This window comes from Petaurus breviceps, unplaced genomic scaffold (genome assembly GCF_028583685.1).
Source record: "Petaurus breviceps papuanus isolate PSGF00001 unplaced genomic scaffold, PetGlider_PUasm1.0 126, whole genome shotgun sequence".
NCBI classification, from domain to species: domain Eukaryota; kingdom Metazoa; phylum Chordata; class Mammalia; order Diprotodontia; family Petauridae; genus Petaurus; species Petaurus breviceps.
Genome location: NW_027185655.1, coordinates 76423160 through 76440833, shown reverse-complemented (window position 1 = coordinate 76440833; position 17674 = coordinate 76423160). Strand labels below are relative to the sequence as shown.

The 17674-nt window shown below is 38.1% G+C and overlaps 1 protein-coding gene across 6 annotated transcripts in view; it reads left to right on the top strand.

Annotated features, from left to right (window-relative positions):
- PALLD (palladin, cytoskeletal associated protein) overlaps positions 1-17674 on the top strand; it is a 543092-nt gene that overhangs the window by 270904 nt on the left and 254514 nt on the right. For all 6 annotated transcript variants that reach the window (XM_069097213.1, XM_069097225.1, XM_069097232.1 and 3 more), the window contains 2 exons: positions 3859-3978; positions 7888-8230. In XM_069097213.1, coding sequence (XP_068953314.1) covers positions 3859-3978; positions 7888-8230 — 463 coding nt within the window. The remainder of the gene's footprint in view (positions 1-3858; positions 3979-7887; positions 8231-17674) is intronic.

The following is a 17674-nucleotide window of genomic DNA, read 5'->3' as shown; positions in this document are numbered from 1 at the left end:
GCACTTTTCTCTGGAGATTTTTGAAAATGCCTTCATTGATGATGTCACTGAATGATGAGCAAAGTTTATGGCTTCCATGGCATACATGGCTCACTGCAGAACCCTCTTCTTCTAGCCTTTATATCTATTTGTTCATTCTTGATCTTTCTTCACCTTGACAAAGGCCTTTCTCTGACATGACATGTTACCATTAGACCCAGAAAGGGCTACAGGACTCCTCCTTAATTTAGAAAAACTCAAGTCAATCTTATCTCTGGTGATGACTAGTTACAGTTCCTGGTGAAATCAATCCTTTTTTCATACGAGTTTTCATGTGATATAAGCATGGAAATTCTTTCCCTCTGACAGGTTAAAATCAACATTATCAGAGTAGTCTTTCATCAAAAGCTATAAACATTCATACAACTGGTTTCTTTACTGACTCCTGGCCTAATGGAGTAGCTATATAAATATGACATGAAAAGCAATGTTTAACCCTTTCATTTAATTATATAAGGCATGATATTTAGTAAACAATATGGTAAGGTCCTAATTGATAGTTTAACATGTCTTGGTGTCCCCCTCACTTATCTATACACTTCATCATTACATCATCATTATGTGCCTATCGGATATTGCCAAAATTGGACATACAAAAATAATCCCCAATTTCTAAAAGTTCAAAATCACATAAAATGACACCAAAAGAAGGAGAAAAGAGGAAGCTAGGTAGCACAGTGAATAGAGCACCAGCCCTGGAGTCAGGAGAACATGAGTTCAAATCCAGATTCAGACATTTAACACTTACTAGTCGTGTGACCTTGGGCAAGTCACTTAACCCCAATTGCCCTACCTTCCCCCCTCCAAAAAAAATAGGTTTCTATTTACCCAAGTTTTATATCTGGCCTCCCCACTAAAGACTTGAAAAACTAACCATGGGAAGTTTTGGTAACTGGGTAGCACAGTGGATAGAGTGCTGAAGTCAGACAAACTCATCTTCTCAAGTTCAAATCTGGCCTCAGATACTTAACTAGCTGTGTGACCCTGGGCAAGTCACTTAACCCTGTTTGCCTCATTTTTCTCATCTGTAAAAAGAGCTAGAGAATGAAATGGCAAACAATTCCTGTATCTTTGCCAAGAAAACCCCAAATGTGGTCACAAAGCATCAGACACGATGAAATGACTGAATGACATCAAATGAGTTACATATTTGAAGCTCTCTACAAACTTTTTAAGTGCTGTGTAACTGCTAGCTATGATAATGATAATATCCTGTGACAAACAATATATCTTTTAAAGGTTAGGAAGGAGGAATACTCTATTTTTTTAAAATCTCATCAATGAATACTAAAATTTTTCAGGAGCTCCCCTATACAGTGTGGTTATTGACAGATAATTAATGACATCACTTAAGAATGATAAGCCAACATCAAACATTATTAATTCTAAACAAATGAGGCTTAGAGAATATAGGTGACTTGCCTAGAGTCGCTGAGCAATACTCAAACCCAGATCTTCTAAGTCCAGTGTTGTTTCTATTCTGCTTTTCTGTTCCCCTGTATCTTCAAGGAAGATTATGTACAAATCACATTTTTGTCATTAAATCCCATCTTTTCTATAGCTAACCTAATTTCAGACCTGCTGATAGGACTTTAAGTAATGTTACATGGATTAAAGAGCTGTGAAACAATTCTCTAAGATCTTAGTGAGAAGATCATTCCAGAGAGAGGCAATCAGGAAAATCTCAAGAAGGCAGTCTTTAAATTGGGCTTTATATGTAAGACTTCAGCAAGTGGAAAAGGAGACCTTTCTTCTGTAGGGAAAATCATGACCAAAGTCATGAAGGTTTATGAACCCAAGGAAATTTTCAGAAGAGAGTAAATTAGTCCATTTGGAATAGACTATAAAGACCATGAAGAAAACTAATACGAGATAAAGCTACAAAAGTAAGATGACACCAGATGGTGGAAAGCCTTGAATATGAGGTGAAGGAGTTTGAACTTTACTAAGTAGACACTGGGGAGCCATGGAAGACTTAAGCAAAGGAGAGACATGGCCAGATTCATAAATAATGAAGTTAAGTCTGGTATCAGTATGAAGGGTAGTGAGAATGGAGGAAGGGCAACTTTTTTCCACATATGTGGAAATGAAAGCTACTACAGTGGTGGCTACAATAAGAGAAAGAAAAGGATGGATATGAGAAAAAGTTCAAAGGACAATTTCAAAGGAACAATTATGGAACTGATTGCAGGACAGCTAGGTAGCACAGTAGACAGAGTACTGAGTCTGGAGTCAGGAAGACTCATTTTTTATGAGTTTAAACCTAGCTTCAGACACTTACTAGCTGTGTGACTGTGGACAAGTCATATATCCCTGTGTTGCCTCCATTCTTTTGTAAAATGAGCTGGAGAAGGATATAACAAACTACTCCAGTATCTTTGCCAAGAAAACCCCAAATGAGGTCACAGAGTCAGACATGACTGGAACAACTGAACAATAACAAATTAATTGGATATGAGAGGTGAGGGAAATGTTTCCAAAAAAATAATGCTGACCTTTTGAATACTGCTCATTGAGTAAATGTTGGTACTACTAACAAAAAAAAATACAGAAATCAAAAGGAGAAAATTATAAGCAAAGTCAGTTCTGGCCAGGTTTGAAGCTGCAATGGGATATCCTGCTAAAGACATGACAGCTAGACAAGTGTATTTGGAGCTAGGAAAAAAAGGTGAGGGCTGTGGGGATAAATGGTAATATTTACTATGGTAATAATCTGAATGGAAATCATCACAATAGCTAGGGGAGTGAATAAAATTAACAAAGAAGAAAATGTAGAGAAGAGATGAGTTCCAAGGAAAGAAGTTTCACAAAGTAAGAGAAACCACCAAAGGAAACAGTAACACAATGACCACAGAGGTAGAAAGAGAGCTAGTATGAAATAGTATCATGGAAGCCAAGGGAGGAAAGTATTAAGAAATAGTTCTAGTCAGAGGTGTCAAATAACAACAAGACCAAGGAAGATGGGGACTGAAAAGAGACTACTAAATTTGGAAATTAGATCAGGTCAGTAGCAACCTTGGAAAGAGCTGTTTTTCTAGAATGGTAGGCATAGAAGACATTGCTAAAGGCTGATGAATTTAGCTGGTGGTAGTAAAGGCAGTGAATATGAAGCATTCCTAGAAGTTTAAAGTAAAAAGGGTGAAAGAGAAAGGGATGTTAATCTGAGGCAGGGACAAAGTCAACAGAGAATAGAATTTTTAGGGTGGGAAAACTTAGGCAGTTGGGAAGAAGCCAGCAGAGGAGAAATTGAAGAGTCCAAAGAGAATAGAGATGATCAATAAATGAAGGTACAGGATGAGACAAAGGATTAAGGGTTATATTTGACCAGGGAACCATCTTGTCTTCCCAGTACAGAGAGAAGAAGGAAGATGCCTGACAATAAAAAGTAGTTTAGAATAGTGGAGTAGAGAAGCTCCTGCCAACTCTTCTGCTAAATGTTAAGATACCACAGAGAGAGAGACAGAGATGTATACTTATCATTTCACCTCATTAGAATATAAGCTTCTTTCATTCTTTTTATTTGTAACCCCACTCCCTTGTACAATGCTTGACATATAGTAAGTACTTAATTAATATTTGTTGATTGATTGTTGAAATACATAAGTAAAAGCAGGAGGGGAAATTATCCCTTAAAAATTTGATTGAAAACTTTTTTTAAAAAGTTAAAAGATACTTTTTATGGCTAAATTATCATTCTCTGATTTTGTGTCTTTCTTTTTTTTTTTTTTTTTAACAAATTAGAGTGTTTTTCCCCCAGGTTCTTAACAGAGTGCTTTCATTTCACTCCTGCTGACTGAACTAATCTCTGTTCTTTTCCAGAGGAGATTTGTACCCTGGTCATTGCAGAGACTTTTCCTGAGGATGCAGGAATCTTCACTTGCTCTGCAAGAAACGAATATGGATCTGTCACCAGCATGGCAGAGCTCATTGTCAATTCAGGTACATGACTGGTGGGGAAATGCGGAGTTTCTGCATCATGATATCAGATCACTGCCTGTGGCAATATGCAGAGTTCCAACTAATTACTTCAGAAGACAACTACAGTACTTCTAGAAACAGTTCTCTAAGCATCCTGGCTGATGTTCCTGTTATCTCTGCTGAAGTCTTGCTCATTTCTCCTAAAAGGCAACTTTGCAAATGGAAACAAAAGCCATTTTTGATGGGGAGGCATGGAAATAGGAAAGGAGCTTTAAAGGCTATGTGGTAGCAATAAGCACACACACACACACACACACACACACACATACACATACACATAAAAACTCTGTAAATTATCATAGAAAATAGTTTTACCATTGGTCTTTGAATTCAGAGATTTCCAGTTCTGCTTCTGTTTCCCTTCCTCCAAAATGGGGATAATAGTTCTCATTCTACCTGCCTCGTGGTTACTTCTGAGGAATATGCCTTGCAAATCTTTAAAACACTATAGAAATGTAGTCCAGGATGATAGCATCATAGGAAATTATCTTAGAAACTCAAAAGCTAATGGATCAGATTCTGCTAACATTTAACAGCTAAAGCTGGGGCAGCAGGAAACAGTGAAACAGCCACACAGGAGATCCAGACATATGTGTAATTGTGGGTAAGTGAAGCTTCTAGAAAGGAAAGCATAAGAAGGGAGCTAATATGAGAAAGGAGAAATTATTTTTATAGTCCATGAAATTAAATTTCATCAGCAACTACACAAACCATTTATGAAGAGAGTAGCATGGTCTATTGCTCCTGTTGAAAAAAAAAAAGCCCAACGGTGTAGGGGCAGCTAGGTGGTGCAGTGGATAGAACATTGGCCCTGGAATCAGGAGGACCTGAGTTAAATATGACCTCATACAGACTGACTGTGTGAACCTGGACAAGTTACTTAACCCTGACGACCTCCAAAAATATTGGATGTCAAAAAAAAACAATTCAAATAGCCAAAGTTGACACTGAAGAAAAGATCTGAGAAGGCATCCTTTCCTACTCTTAACTGGGAGGAGCTGCAGGAGTCTACAATCACTATTCTCCTATCCCTTTACTTTTTATTTTGCCTACCCTCAGATGTGAGAGGTTATGGGTATGGAGCACTACATATGTCAAACTTTTTCAGTCTGTTGGTTAGTTTTGCTGAACTGGTCCTCCCCCACCCCTTTAAAAAATCATTTCTTATGGGGGATTTCTCTCTGGAAGGGAAATTGGGGGTGGGAATAGACCCAGGAAATGTTGCTGATACAAATTCACAAATAAGCCATTTAATGGGAAAACAATTATCTCCTCTTGGTATTTTATTTCAGCCTAAGTATTCGTTACATTGCCACTCTCAGTCATTATCTTTCTGAAAACTTGTTCTATACTTCTCAGTCTCCCCCACAGTGCTTGCTCAGCATAGTGCTTTATACACAGTAGGCCATCAATCAAGATTTGTTTTTTGATGAACAGTGGCGCTGGACATTGGGAACTTGGTGCTAGGTGGCAGCAGAGGCAAGATAAAAAGAAGTAAAGAGAGAGGAGACTGGTGATTGTGGACTTCTGTGGCTCCTCCCAATTAAGAGCAGAAAAACAAGGCCCAGCACAGCTTGGGAAGAGCTGAGGTGAATGAGTCATTGGTCAATGCAGGGCTAAAGCCTGCTGTAAGGATTAAAGTTGAGGAGGAAGCCTGAATGTAGGTTCTTCCACCAATACACTAGGCACATTATAGGATGGCCCCAACAATCATACAAGAATCGTTAATCCAATTTCAGAGGGTCAGAGAAATGTGTGACATTAAAACCATAGCTAGTACTCCAGTGCCTGGAGTAAATTCAATGGTGGCAGAAACAGAGATTCGAAGACAGTCTGGTTGTACTGAGAGGGAGGCCTCTACCAAGAGAGGGAACAGAGCATGGCCCAGCCAGTGTAGGCAGTGGGGGGAGAGTTCAACTGTGGTGTGGGTAGACATCAGTATCCCAGCACACTGAGAGTTAAAGAGGACAGTCTAACAAGGTTGAATACGGTCATGCTCAAGTTTTGGGATGGGGGTATGGCAATGATTAAATCCTTGTCAGGGTCCAGAGCCCAACAGAAGAGGGGAGGCAATCACACTGTAAGGCTGGGGGCCAGCAGCTGACAATAAAGCAAGGGAGAAGCAAGCTGGAAGTGTACCATGGAAAGGAATTCCATTGCCCCCTCCCTGCCATAGGTGTTGGTGCCTTTGGGCAAAGCCCCAGTGTCCCTGCCTTAGGGCCCTGTGAATATAATGGCATATGGAATTATTGTTCTGAGTTCTGTGGCCTTTGCGGTGCTTGACCTGATGTTACCCTCTTTAGCACCACAATCAATCAACCTCCATAGAATACTTTGGCCAAATATAGATGGTCCAACTGCATGGACTAGGTTTGCTTTGAGATCTGAGATCTCAAGCAGGTCCTTTAACTGAATTCTTCAGCTTCCCCACATGTAAAATGGGGAGAATACACACTTCCCACTCCCCAGAACTTTTCTAGGTCTCGGAGAGCCAATGTCAGCAAGGCACATTCAGTTTGCTTAATCAGATCCATGGAGGGGTATAGAGGGAGTACAAAGCAGTGTTACCAGCCCTGTCAATTTTAACTTTGTAACATCTCTCAAATATGATCCCTTCTTTCCTCTCACATTACCACCACTATTACAAAGGCCCTCAAGCCTGTACTATTGCAATAGCCTGTTGGTGGGTCTTGCTCATCAAGCACTATGCTAAGTGCTTTACAATTATTATGTCATTTGATCCTCACAACAACCCTGTTGAGACAGGTGCTGTTATTATCCCCATTTTACAGATGAGGGAACTGAGGAAACAGAGGTTAAGTGACTTGCCCAGAGTCAAATAGCTAGTAAGTGTCTGAGGCTGTATTTAAACTCAGGTCTTCCTTGACTCCAGGTCCAGCATCCTGTTCACTTCATCACCTAGTTTCCTGCCTCAAGTCTCTCCACAATCTTATTCATCATTCAGTCACTAAAATGATTTTCCTTAAGTCTAAGTTTGACCATGTCACCTCAATAAAACCCATTGGCTCCCTATTACCTCTGAGATCAAATACAAAATCTTCTATTTACCTTTCAAAACCCTTCACAACCTAGCCCACCCCACCTCCAATTTCTTTTCCAATCTTCTCACATCTTACTCCTCATTAAGTACTCTTCTATCCAGTGACACTGCCTGCTTATTCTTCCTCAAACAAGACATTTTCTCTCTAGACTCTAGGCCTTTTCTCTGACTGCTCCCCATGCCTGGAATGCTCTCCCCCCCCCATTCTGCCAACTGGTTTCTCTGGCTTCCTTTGTATCCCAACTAAAATCTTCTATTACCAGAAGCCTTCCCCACCCCCTTTTAATTCTAGTGTCTTCCCTCTCTTAATTATTTCTTATTTGTCCTATATTATAGATTGTTTTGATGTATTTCTTTGTTGTTTCTACCACTAGATTGAAAGATCCTTGAGGGCAAGGATTGTCTTTTGCCTCTTTATATATTTCTAGCATTTAGCATAATGCCTGGCACATAGTAGGTACTTAATAAATATTTATTAGTTGATTTATTAGTGTATTCAACACTGATCAAATTCTGTTTTCAGCCTTTGTTAGAAATTTCTACATCCTCTATTGCTGCTAAATAAGCAGTAACTGGTTTCCCCTTACAAAGACATAAGCTGAAGTCCAGTGGTAAATTTAAAGTAAATGTGGAAGTTAGCCAAGTCCTCCATGAGAAATATCCAGCTAGTGTTGTCTGGAGATCATGCAGGAGCACTGTAAGTCATTTGTCCTTCGATGTGTTTGTAAAAGATCTTATACAGTGTGAAAATAACTTCTTAGAGTTATAGTATCTTATTTTTTGCCCTTTCTTATTTTTTCTTCCCTTAGCCAACATGGAAAACTGTGGCCATGACTTCATAAGACGGTCCAACAGTGATGATTTCCAACATGACCCACCTCCCCCTCCACCTTTAGAAATCAGTTCCTTTGAGATGACTCCAGAGAAACCTCTAGAAAGTCAGCCAGTAACCCACCCTGAGCTTGGACCAGGCATGGCAGGCCTTCAATTGCAACTTAACTCTGCCAGGAGGGAAACCAATGGCATCCATCTGAGCCATGGAGTAAATGGACTGATTAATGGCAAAGCAAACAGTAAGAAAGCTGCCCCAAAGCCAGCTGTCCTGCTTTTGCCCACGAAGGAGCCACCTCCGTTGCTCGCCAAACCAAAACTGTGAGTGTTTTCTGCATGGTTTTTAAAAATCCTCCTCATTTCTAAATTCTATACCTGGTAAAAACTAAAAACTGCCTGGAAGCAATTATCTGGTGAATGAGACACTTGGCCAGAATAGTGCCTTACTTGGCCGTCAAGAAAGTGAGTCTTTCCATTGCTTCTCCCAATGGCTGAGAGTGAGGGATGTAAATGGGAGGCTTAAAACTCGAGGGGATTTACCCTATAATTAAGCCTGAAAAGATCAGAAAGTGTTATTGATTATTCCTTCTGCAGAATCAGTGAGTTGTGAATGCTAGGGTGCAGGCTAGGCTGTAGGTGTAGCTTGGTGTTTTTGTCTTGTAGGCAAAAGTATGATCCATGGAGTAAAGATGATTTGAGCCTTTCCATGTTTTTAAAATTATAAATCCTCTATAATTAAGCAACTGGGAGGAGACCTAAATATTCTACCAAAGAATGAGGGACAAAGGGTAACTTAATCATGGGGATTAGAAAATTGTGTCCTGAATATGGATGTCAGCTAAATGAAAGCTAAATGAAAGGAGGGCTTAGAAATGTAGCATGGCCCTGGATCTTGGACAGGAGTACAGGACCTGGCCAAGGTCCTTGCAGACCTAGAGGTAGCCCAAGGCATGATGTGTTCAGAAGGTCTAGAACACGTTGTATATCTTAACAATATATATTCTTATCATTTTGGATGGGACCTGTGATTTCATCTTTGTAGGCAGGTCTGCTTAAAGAATGTCCTCTACCCAAATAATTCAGCATCGTCTCTGCAGCTTCAACTTAGAGCTTTAGAGCACTTGTTGGAGACACTCGTTGGTTGGTGTTGTCCTTTGTCCTCAAAGAGGGCCAAAATGACATTACTATGTTAGAGTCAAATTACAGTATGTCCAGCTGACTGATCAGATCAGAATCAGGTTGGGCACAAGTCGTCCATGTGAACATTTTGGGTGGATTCTTTAAATTTGTACAACTCATTGTTAAGTGACTTGCCTAGGGTTCCTCAGCCTATATGTCCCTTTGAACCCAGGCTTTCTCCATCACTGTGGTATGTTCTCTATCCATTATGCCATCCTTCCTCTCAAGAAATGCTGTATTTTAGGGAGACAAATACTCACTTTGGTCATAGATCGCAGATTTAGAACTGGAAGTGACCTTAAAGACCAACTAGTCCAATTCTCTCATCCATTTTGAAGATGAGGCAACTGAGTCTCAATTGAGTAACTTCCCCAAGATCACACAGGTAGTTCACATCAGAGGATTTAAACCTAGGTCCTCTGACTCCAGAGCCAGTACCCTTTTCACCACACTTCTAGGATGCCAGCAATCTTACAGCAACCTCAGATATAGCTCTGTTCATATTTTTCCTGATGTATGGGAGAAGGGAACAAGCAAGCATTTTTTTCAGCACATACTATGTAATTGGCACTGTGCTTAGCATTTTATAAATAGTATCTGTAGCTCCTTCAGAAGTGGTGACTCTGACTCAGGAAATCTTTGAACTGAGTCTTCCATCAAATGCCACCTTCACTTTTAATTTCCGTTATTTTCTTAGAATGATAAACTTTGTATGAACTATTTCCATTGGCACCACTCAACCAAGAGCTGTTACAAATGAAGCCATTCTAGAGTCAGAGAAAAGGAGAAATAAATGAAGGAAAAAGGTCACAGTAAATCTTCCATCATAGCATAGCAACCTGGAATTGCTAATCTGATGTAGGTCAGTGGAAAGAATTCCTTCAGTATGTGTATATACTGAATAAGCTCACATTTTCATGAGAGTAAACCAATGAATGTTCCCAGCTCTTTACCCCATGAAAGTTGAAAAAACAGACTCTTTTGTTTGGTTTTATTTCTGTTTTGTTTTGGTTTTCATTTTTTTTCTTCCCCTTGATATTCCACACCCCAGACTATCACTGGACTACAGCACCAATCATTTCTTAAGAGTACAAGAGAACTCACAGTCACTGAGGTGTGTCATGAGGAAGTGATACAGCAAACTGGTCAAACTGTATGCAAACCAGCATTCAGAAAACCTTCCTTTTATCAATAAATAGGTAGACAGTTACAAAATAAAATGTAGGGATCCAGAAGAGTAGCATATACAATGATTACAACAATTACAAAAACAAAGGAAAAGATGAGTGAAAGAAGGCTGAACTCTTGAGTAATTGAAAAACCGGCAATGGTCCCAGGGAACAAATACGGAAATGTAACTTCTTCCTCTCAATAGAGAAACTGGGAGCTACTGGAACAGACAATTGCATGCATTTTCAAAGAATCTCACTATGATTGCTTGTTTTTGCTCAATTATGTTTTTCCTTTCACAAAGGAGAGTTCAAACTGGGATGGGGATAGAGATATGTCCAGAAATGACTGTAATGTGAAAACAAAATACCCTAATAAAATGCATTTTAAAACAAAATAAGTTGAAAGCCAATCCAAGGATATACAGTTTCCAAAAACTAACCATCTTCTTCTTAATATATATTCACCCTTCAATGGAAATTTAGATTAAAGAGCTATTGAGCATACTGTTGTACAATAGAGGCTTGCCAAGGACTTGGGTTGTGTTACCCAAATTTTGGAGAATAACCTATGGATGACTTTGTATACTCCTGTAAACACTTTTAAGTGTTGAACATCCAAAATAATCCTAGGTAAAGAGACTGGGTGGATATGATCTCTACGGGAGGATGAACTTAAAAGTGGACTGATCTTTCATTAACCCTGGACCTAGAGCTGGAGGGGAAGTCAGAGGCCAGCTAGTCCAGCCCCCTCATTTTACAGATAAAGGCACTTAAGTCCCAGGTGGGCAAAATGATTTGCTTAATTAACACAGGTAAAGTATCAAAGGAAGGAATTGACTGCAGATCTCTAATTACAGATCTGATACACTTTCTGCTTTACCATATTAATAAGAGACTTTGTACACAAGTGGGGCTGGACCCTAGAATGAAGTTTCTTTCATGATTTCAAATATATAGTTTACATTATTTTCTGAGGGAAGTTCTGATCTGACATAGAGAAAAGGGCTAATGCATTTTAATAAGTCCAACTTGCCTGTGCTTTTGGTTAAGTGAAATATATCTTTCCTTACCAGTTGCTCTAAATTGAATATAAATCACAGAAGCACAAACATTGGAAGTTGTTAACAGGCATTAACTGTCCCTCTTTATCTCCAGAGTTCAAAAATGCTTGGCTTTGAGTTCTGACTGTGGGGATGTTCATGTGGATGTGATTTCTTTCTTCTGAGTGTTTTATTTTATTTTTATTTTTTGCTATGTCTATGAAAAGCAGACAAAACAATTTTGTGGCTATTAAGAGAGAAGAATGAATGACTTAGATACAAGTTTCTAGAATGACATCATGAGTTGCTCATGACCTAGATTTTAAACATGCACTCAGGTATAGATGAAACTTAAATTTCCAAAGTAGCTATTAACATTTTTATATGAAAAATCAGAAAGAGAAAAACTTCATCTCTAGAGACTGAACTGAATGTCCAAATGGTGCTGTATAACCCCATAAAACCCAGGCATCAGAGGAATGACTCCTATTAAATGTGCTTCCATGTTCAATATTTCCTTTCAAATTCTCATTCATTCATAGACTTATCATCTATCACTTCATTTTCATTTTTGGAATATTGTTCAAAAGAATCAGGTTTTTTTAGCTATGATAATTTTTGGTCTAAGATCTCTTAGACATTTTGTGAGAGCTGGTAGTAACATCATCAAGAAAGATTCCATCTTTTCAAAATATTTATGGGTAAGAGAAATACTCCTGAAATATAGTTGCAAAATAGACTTGCAACACCAGCATTTGAATGGTTAATAATAACTTTCAGTGATTAATTCAACTGTTTATACAATAAAATTTGCTATTTGAAGGACACATGAAGTGAGAAAGAATGTCTTGTTGTAATTTTCTTTCCTTAATTATGAGCTTGCTATTTTCTTTCTTCCTCGTTAAGATCAGTGACTCAAACTTACAGGGTACCTGCCACCTTAGCCATCTTCACCTCTGATCATCACACTAATGGAAAGTAGAAATGAAGAGCAGAGATAAATGGAGTTAGAACATTTTTTCCTAAAATAATACAGGGAGAATTGAAGGAATTGACCAAGAAGCCAGGAATTTGGCTTGTATATTCCTGAAAATGGTCACTTCTCTTTAAAAAAAAAAAAGCTCATTAAAGATGTTTTTTTTTTCATTTTTTCCTAAAATAACTTAAAAAAAAAAGATTGAGGCAGCTAGGTGGCTCAGTGAATAGAGCACTGGCCCTGGAGTCAGGAGGACCTGAGTTCAAATTTGGCCTCAGACACTTAACACAAAACTAGCCATGTGACCTTGGACAAGTCACTTAACCCTAATTGCCCTACCTTCGCCCCTCCAAAAAGGAAAAAAAAAAAGGATGTTTGATTTCATAATTTAGAAAGCTCCTAGTATGGAGGTCAACATATTTTCTGCATTTTATAGTCCTAGTTGCCTGGGATTGAGGGATTTGCCCAGAATTACATAGTTTATATCAGTCAAGGTTGAGTCTCAAACCCCAATCTTCCCTACTCTAAGAATATCTCTCTATGCACCACAAAATATTTGAAAAGCATTTGGTGCAGTGCCTAATACATAAAAGTTGCTTGATAAATGTTTTTTTAACACCACTTTTAATAAAGATGTCAGGAAATGAAGAAATAAGGGGAATCTAAAGAAGAGGGAAGAATCATGTATTCTTAGATCAACTTCCTGACTCATTCTCAACTAGTAGATATATGGAGACAATGGATTGGCCACAATTGCAGATGTGCAACTGTGTGTATCATACATGTTATATGAGTGTATGATGATGAGTTTCCTAGCATACTGTCAGGGAATAAGTCCGTTTCAGTTATTTAATCACTCAGTGTCTTTTCACGTGGCCTCATTCCTTGAGGTGTGAGTTAAATGTGATGAAATTTCAGCCATTACACAAATGCTAGCTAGCTATCCTAACTTGGGATATCTGGAATACTGACCACCTGCAACAGAACCACAAGTTAGGATTATATGCAGCACTCAAGGAAATATATGTATCAGCATTATTTATGTTAACCACTTTCAACAGCCCAGTCCTATATACCTTCCATCACAGTTTGCCTTCCTTTTGCCTAAATGTGACTTTTTTCATAATCTAAATTTATAATTTATAATACATAATCTAAATTTTTATCATAACCTAAATTTATAAAGCGTTGTAGTTTGTAATATACTAACTAATATTCCTAATATTTCCATATTTAGGGGTCAGACATCATAGATTGACAGTGAATTAGACCCAGAGTTGAATAGGCAGATCACATTTGGGGAAATTACACAGAACTTTTAACCATCTCAAACTATTCTCTGGTACAATGATCCATCTTTTCAACATACACACACAAAAATAATTTCCCCTAGTTGTGCTCTTTTGTTACAAATCTTGGAATACTATTAACTCCAAAGAATTAAGTTTGAAACAAAGGAAAGAGGCATCGTGGGTGCAAACAGGCTCTAGCACATTTCCAGCAGTGACATACACTAAAGAAATGGCATGAGGAAATGGATGATTAGGAAATGATGCATACCAGTCATGTAGGAATAACAGATGCACAACCTTAGCATTCCATTGCTACCCTCAAAATGTAAAACGACCTAGAAGTGACCTCTAAGACACTGAATGAGTCTTCTGTGAGGATCTATGTAGGAATATAGACAAGAATCACTAATCCGGAGAAAGCATGGATGGATTGGGATCTACTTCAATGGATGGAAAGCATATATTCATGAGATCTATTGGAAGTATTAAAGTGTCTGTGTACAAATAATATATATATATATACATATATATATATACACATATACATATATGAAATAAGTAATACAGGGTTTAATGTAGTAAGAAGAAAAAACATTCACTTGACTTTTTCCTCCTACTGTATGATAGCTTTGGAGAGCAGAAATACAAATAGGAGCTCCAGAATTAAGACAGTAGGAGAAAATAAAATAATGCAGGCATAATGAAGTATACCCAAGATAAAGGTCTTATTTTTCAAGGAGCTTACAGTGTGAAAAAACAAAAACCTAGTATATTGAAGAAAACACAGGGTGTAGAATCTGAAGATGAAAAGGTAAATTGCACCTTTTCACCACATACCCTCTGATCTAGTGTACAGATTCCCAAAGTGGGCAATACAGCCCCCTGGAGGAAGCTTCTGGTGTAATTGGGGGGGGGGGGTGTTGAATAAAAATAAGGGGATAATGGAAGCATAAGGAAAGAAGAGAAGAAAATTTTTAAAAACCATTCATTTCATCTGTTGTGTTAGAGAGTTAAAGTCATAGTGATTACATTATTTTCCAAATAAACACACAAAATGCAAGTTATAACCAATCAGTGGTCAAGTCAGCTGATAGGTCTTAACAAGAAAGTGTTGGCAGGACAGCATGTTGTGCATTGTTGGGAAGTCCATCATGTGTTGGCAGTAATATGTACCTGTAGTGACTTGTTTTATATGATACTATATGGTTACATGATGCAATATTCCATCACCAAAATTTCAATGCAAGGAAAACTGCAAATTTACAATAAATTAATAAATTTAAGATGTATCATTTTTAAAGAATATATTTTATTATTTTTTTAAAACAACAAAAAAATTTGTTAAAGCACTAAAGGATTAAAGAAAGTAGATTTCCAGGAGGGCACCGAGCAATTTTTTTTTTTTGAAAGGAGTCAGTAGGCCAAATAAGTTTGGGAACCTCTGATATTTTCAGTGAGGCAGTGATCTCTTTACTTTTTCTAAAATAAAGAGCTCCATCTTTCAATTCCAGGTGTCTTCATTGGTCATCCCCAAAGCATGAAATATTCCCTTTCCTTTTCTCCACCTCCTGACTTCCTTTAATCTAAAATCCCACCTTCTACAATGCCTCTTTCCCAATTTTGATTATTTCTTATTTATTCTATGATTTATATGTACATAATTTTGTACATGCTGAAACCCCCCCTTCCCATTAGACAGTAAACTCCTTGAAAAACTGAAAACAGGGACTATCTTACATTTGTTTGTACCCCCAGTGATTACCATAGGGTATAGCTGGCAATTAATAAATATTTGGTGATTGACTGACTACTTCCTGTGTGAATTTCATTAAATCACTTCAACTCACTGGATCTCAATTTCCTCATCTATTTAATGAGAGAGTTTGGATTAGGTCTGTGGTTCTCCCCAAGTTTCACTAAGTATGCCAAGAATCAAATGGAATTTATACTTGTTTAAGTATACCTGGCTGTACAAAATTGAAAGGTTTTTTTTTTTTGTTTGTTTTCATTTCTTCTTTTCTCGGGTGGGTGGGTGGGTGGTAGAGGATATGAAAATGGGAGAGAAAAGAAGCCAGGAAATTGAGAAAGAATAGTGTAGAGTTAAGTCCCTGTATTCCTAGGAGCATGACTGATTACAGATTAAAAAATGCTTATTCATCTCTTGACTGCCAATAATGTATACAACACCATAAAAGGGAAAGAAGCCTACACAGGGCATGCCCTGAAGTCTATGAGACTTGTCCTGAAATGCACACAAGTCTACACATTTAAATCAGCAGTTAGGAGAGGTATGAGTGTAATATCTTCTACTTTCCCTTCTTTTCATTTCCTGTCTTCTCAACTCCAAGAGAAAAATATTGCCATTCTTCCTAAACTTCAGAATGAAGGGCTGACCTTTCAAGGGAGACAGAGTCTTTCTTATGTGTCTCCCTCACTTTCCCTTTCAGTGTCCTCCCTCCCCTCCCTCTGCAAGGCATTTTCACTCCTATTGTCAGCAAGGATTTGTCTCATGAACTTATTTACACTAAAGTGTTAGAGGGACTCATGTTTATTCCCATTTGTGTTTGCATTTTAAAACCTCACAAAGGAAAATGTTTGGTCCAAAGGAAGAACACTATATAAATATACAATTTTTGACATTAAGGGAACAGACTTTCTTTTCCTCTCATGGTCGGGCGGGGCTTGGTGACAGGATTTTATAAGTGAAATGTGAGCTTTAAATGGAGACAGATTTGTGATTTCATCCATATGGACTCCTGATAGGGGAGCTCCCTCCACCAGTGCAGATGGTAACTCTTCAGTAACTTGTAGACTTAGAGAATTTCTTTGTGACCCTATGAGGTTAAGTGACTAGGTTGCAGTGATACAGGTAGCCTATATGAGAAACATAATGTGAATCTGGGGCTTCTTTACTCCAAGGATGGCCCTGGGTCTGTTACATCACCTGCTTCCCCTAGCATGCCAGAAAGGCTTTCACTACTGCTACAAGCTCTATATCTGTTAGTGCAAGAAAGTTGGTGACCAGGTAATAAATTTCTGTTTTTTTTCTGATTCTTAATAGAATGTGGGCTTTTACACAATAAATAAGTAGTCATCAGAGTCAGGAGAGGAACTGTGGAGTAGTGGAATAGAGATGGTCTGAAGACTGGAATATCTACAATCAAGGGATCATCATTGTCTGACATATATTGACTGTGTAACCCTGAGCAAGTAACTTAACCTTTCAGTGCCCTAGACAACTCTCTAATCAACCCATGAAATCCTAAGAGTAAAGAAGGGATCTACATTTAACTGAATAACCAGTTGGCTGCTGGAAATCACACTACCTCAGAGAAATAAATAAGCCCTAATGAAAAAAAGTATAAATTACATAGAAAATAAACCCCTTAATGACAGGCACTGCTTGGGCTTTTGTGTTTGTACCCGAGGCCCTTCACAGAGTGCAGGGCATACAACAGGCATAAATAAATACCTTGTTGAATGGAATTGAATAACTTATTTGTATAAGCTCTAAAATCTGCACGGCATTTTATGTAATTTCTTTCCGTGAGTATCACAATAACTCTGGGATAAAGGTACTACAAATTTTATTATCCCCATTTTATACAGGAAGAAACTGGAACTCAGAGACAGGACATGATTTGCCAATTGTCAAAGAAGTAGTAAATATCTGAGGCAGGAGATTTCCCTGACTCCCAAGTCTAGCATACTCTCTACTTAGAAGTGTAGGCCACCCTGTATGTCTATTATTACAATGCTGTGAAAAGAAAAATAAAAGCAAAATAGAAGGAGCTATTAGATTTTTTGAATGAATTGAAATCGGGTCCACACATATTCCCTTTGGAGTTCAGGGTCACACTATTCTTCTATTTCTTCCTTCTCTCTCTTTAGACCCCAAATAACCACTATAACTAATAGGGTACCATAATCTGGTTCTAAGTGTGTATGTGTATATGTTTTGAGGGTTAAGAGGTAAGAGATAGTATTTTCCAATAATTTACTAAAACTCTACTGTGCTTGCCACACTTGAAATATCCTTCACCTACAGTACTGGAAACAGAAGGAAGGAAGGAAGGAAGGAAGGAAGGAAGGAAGGAAGGAAGGAA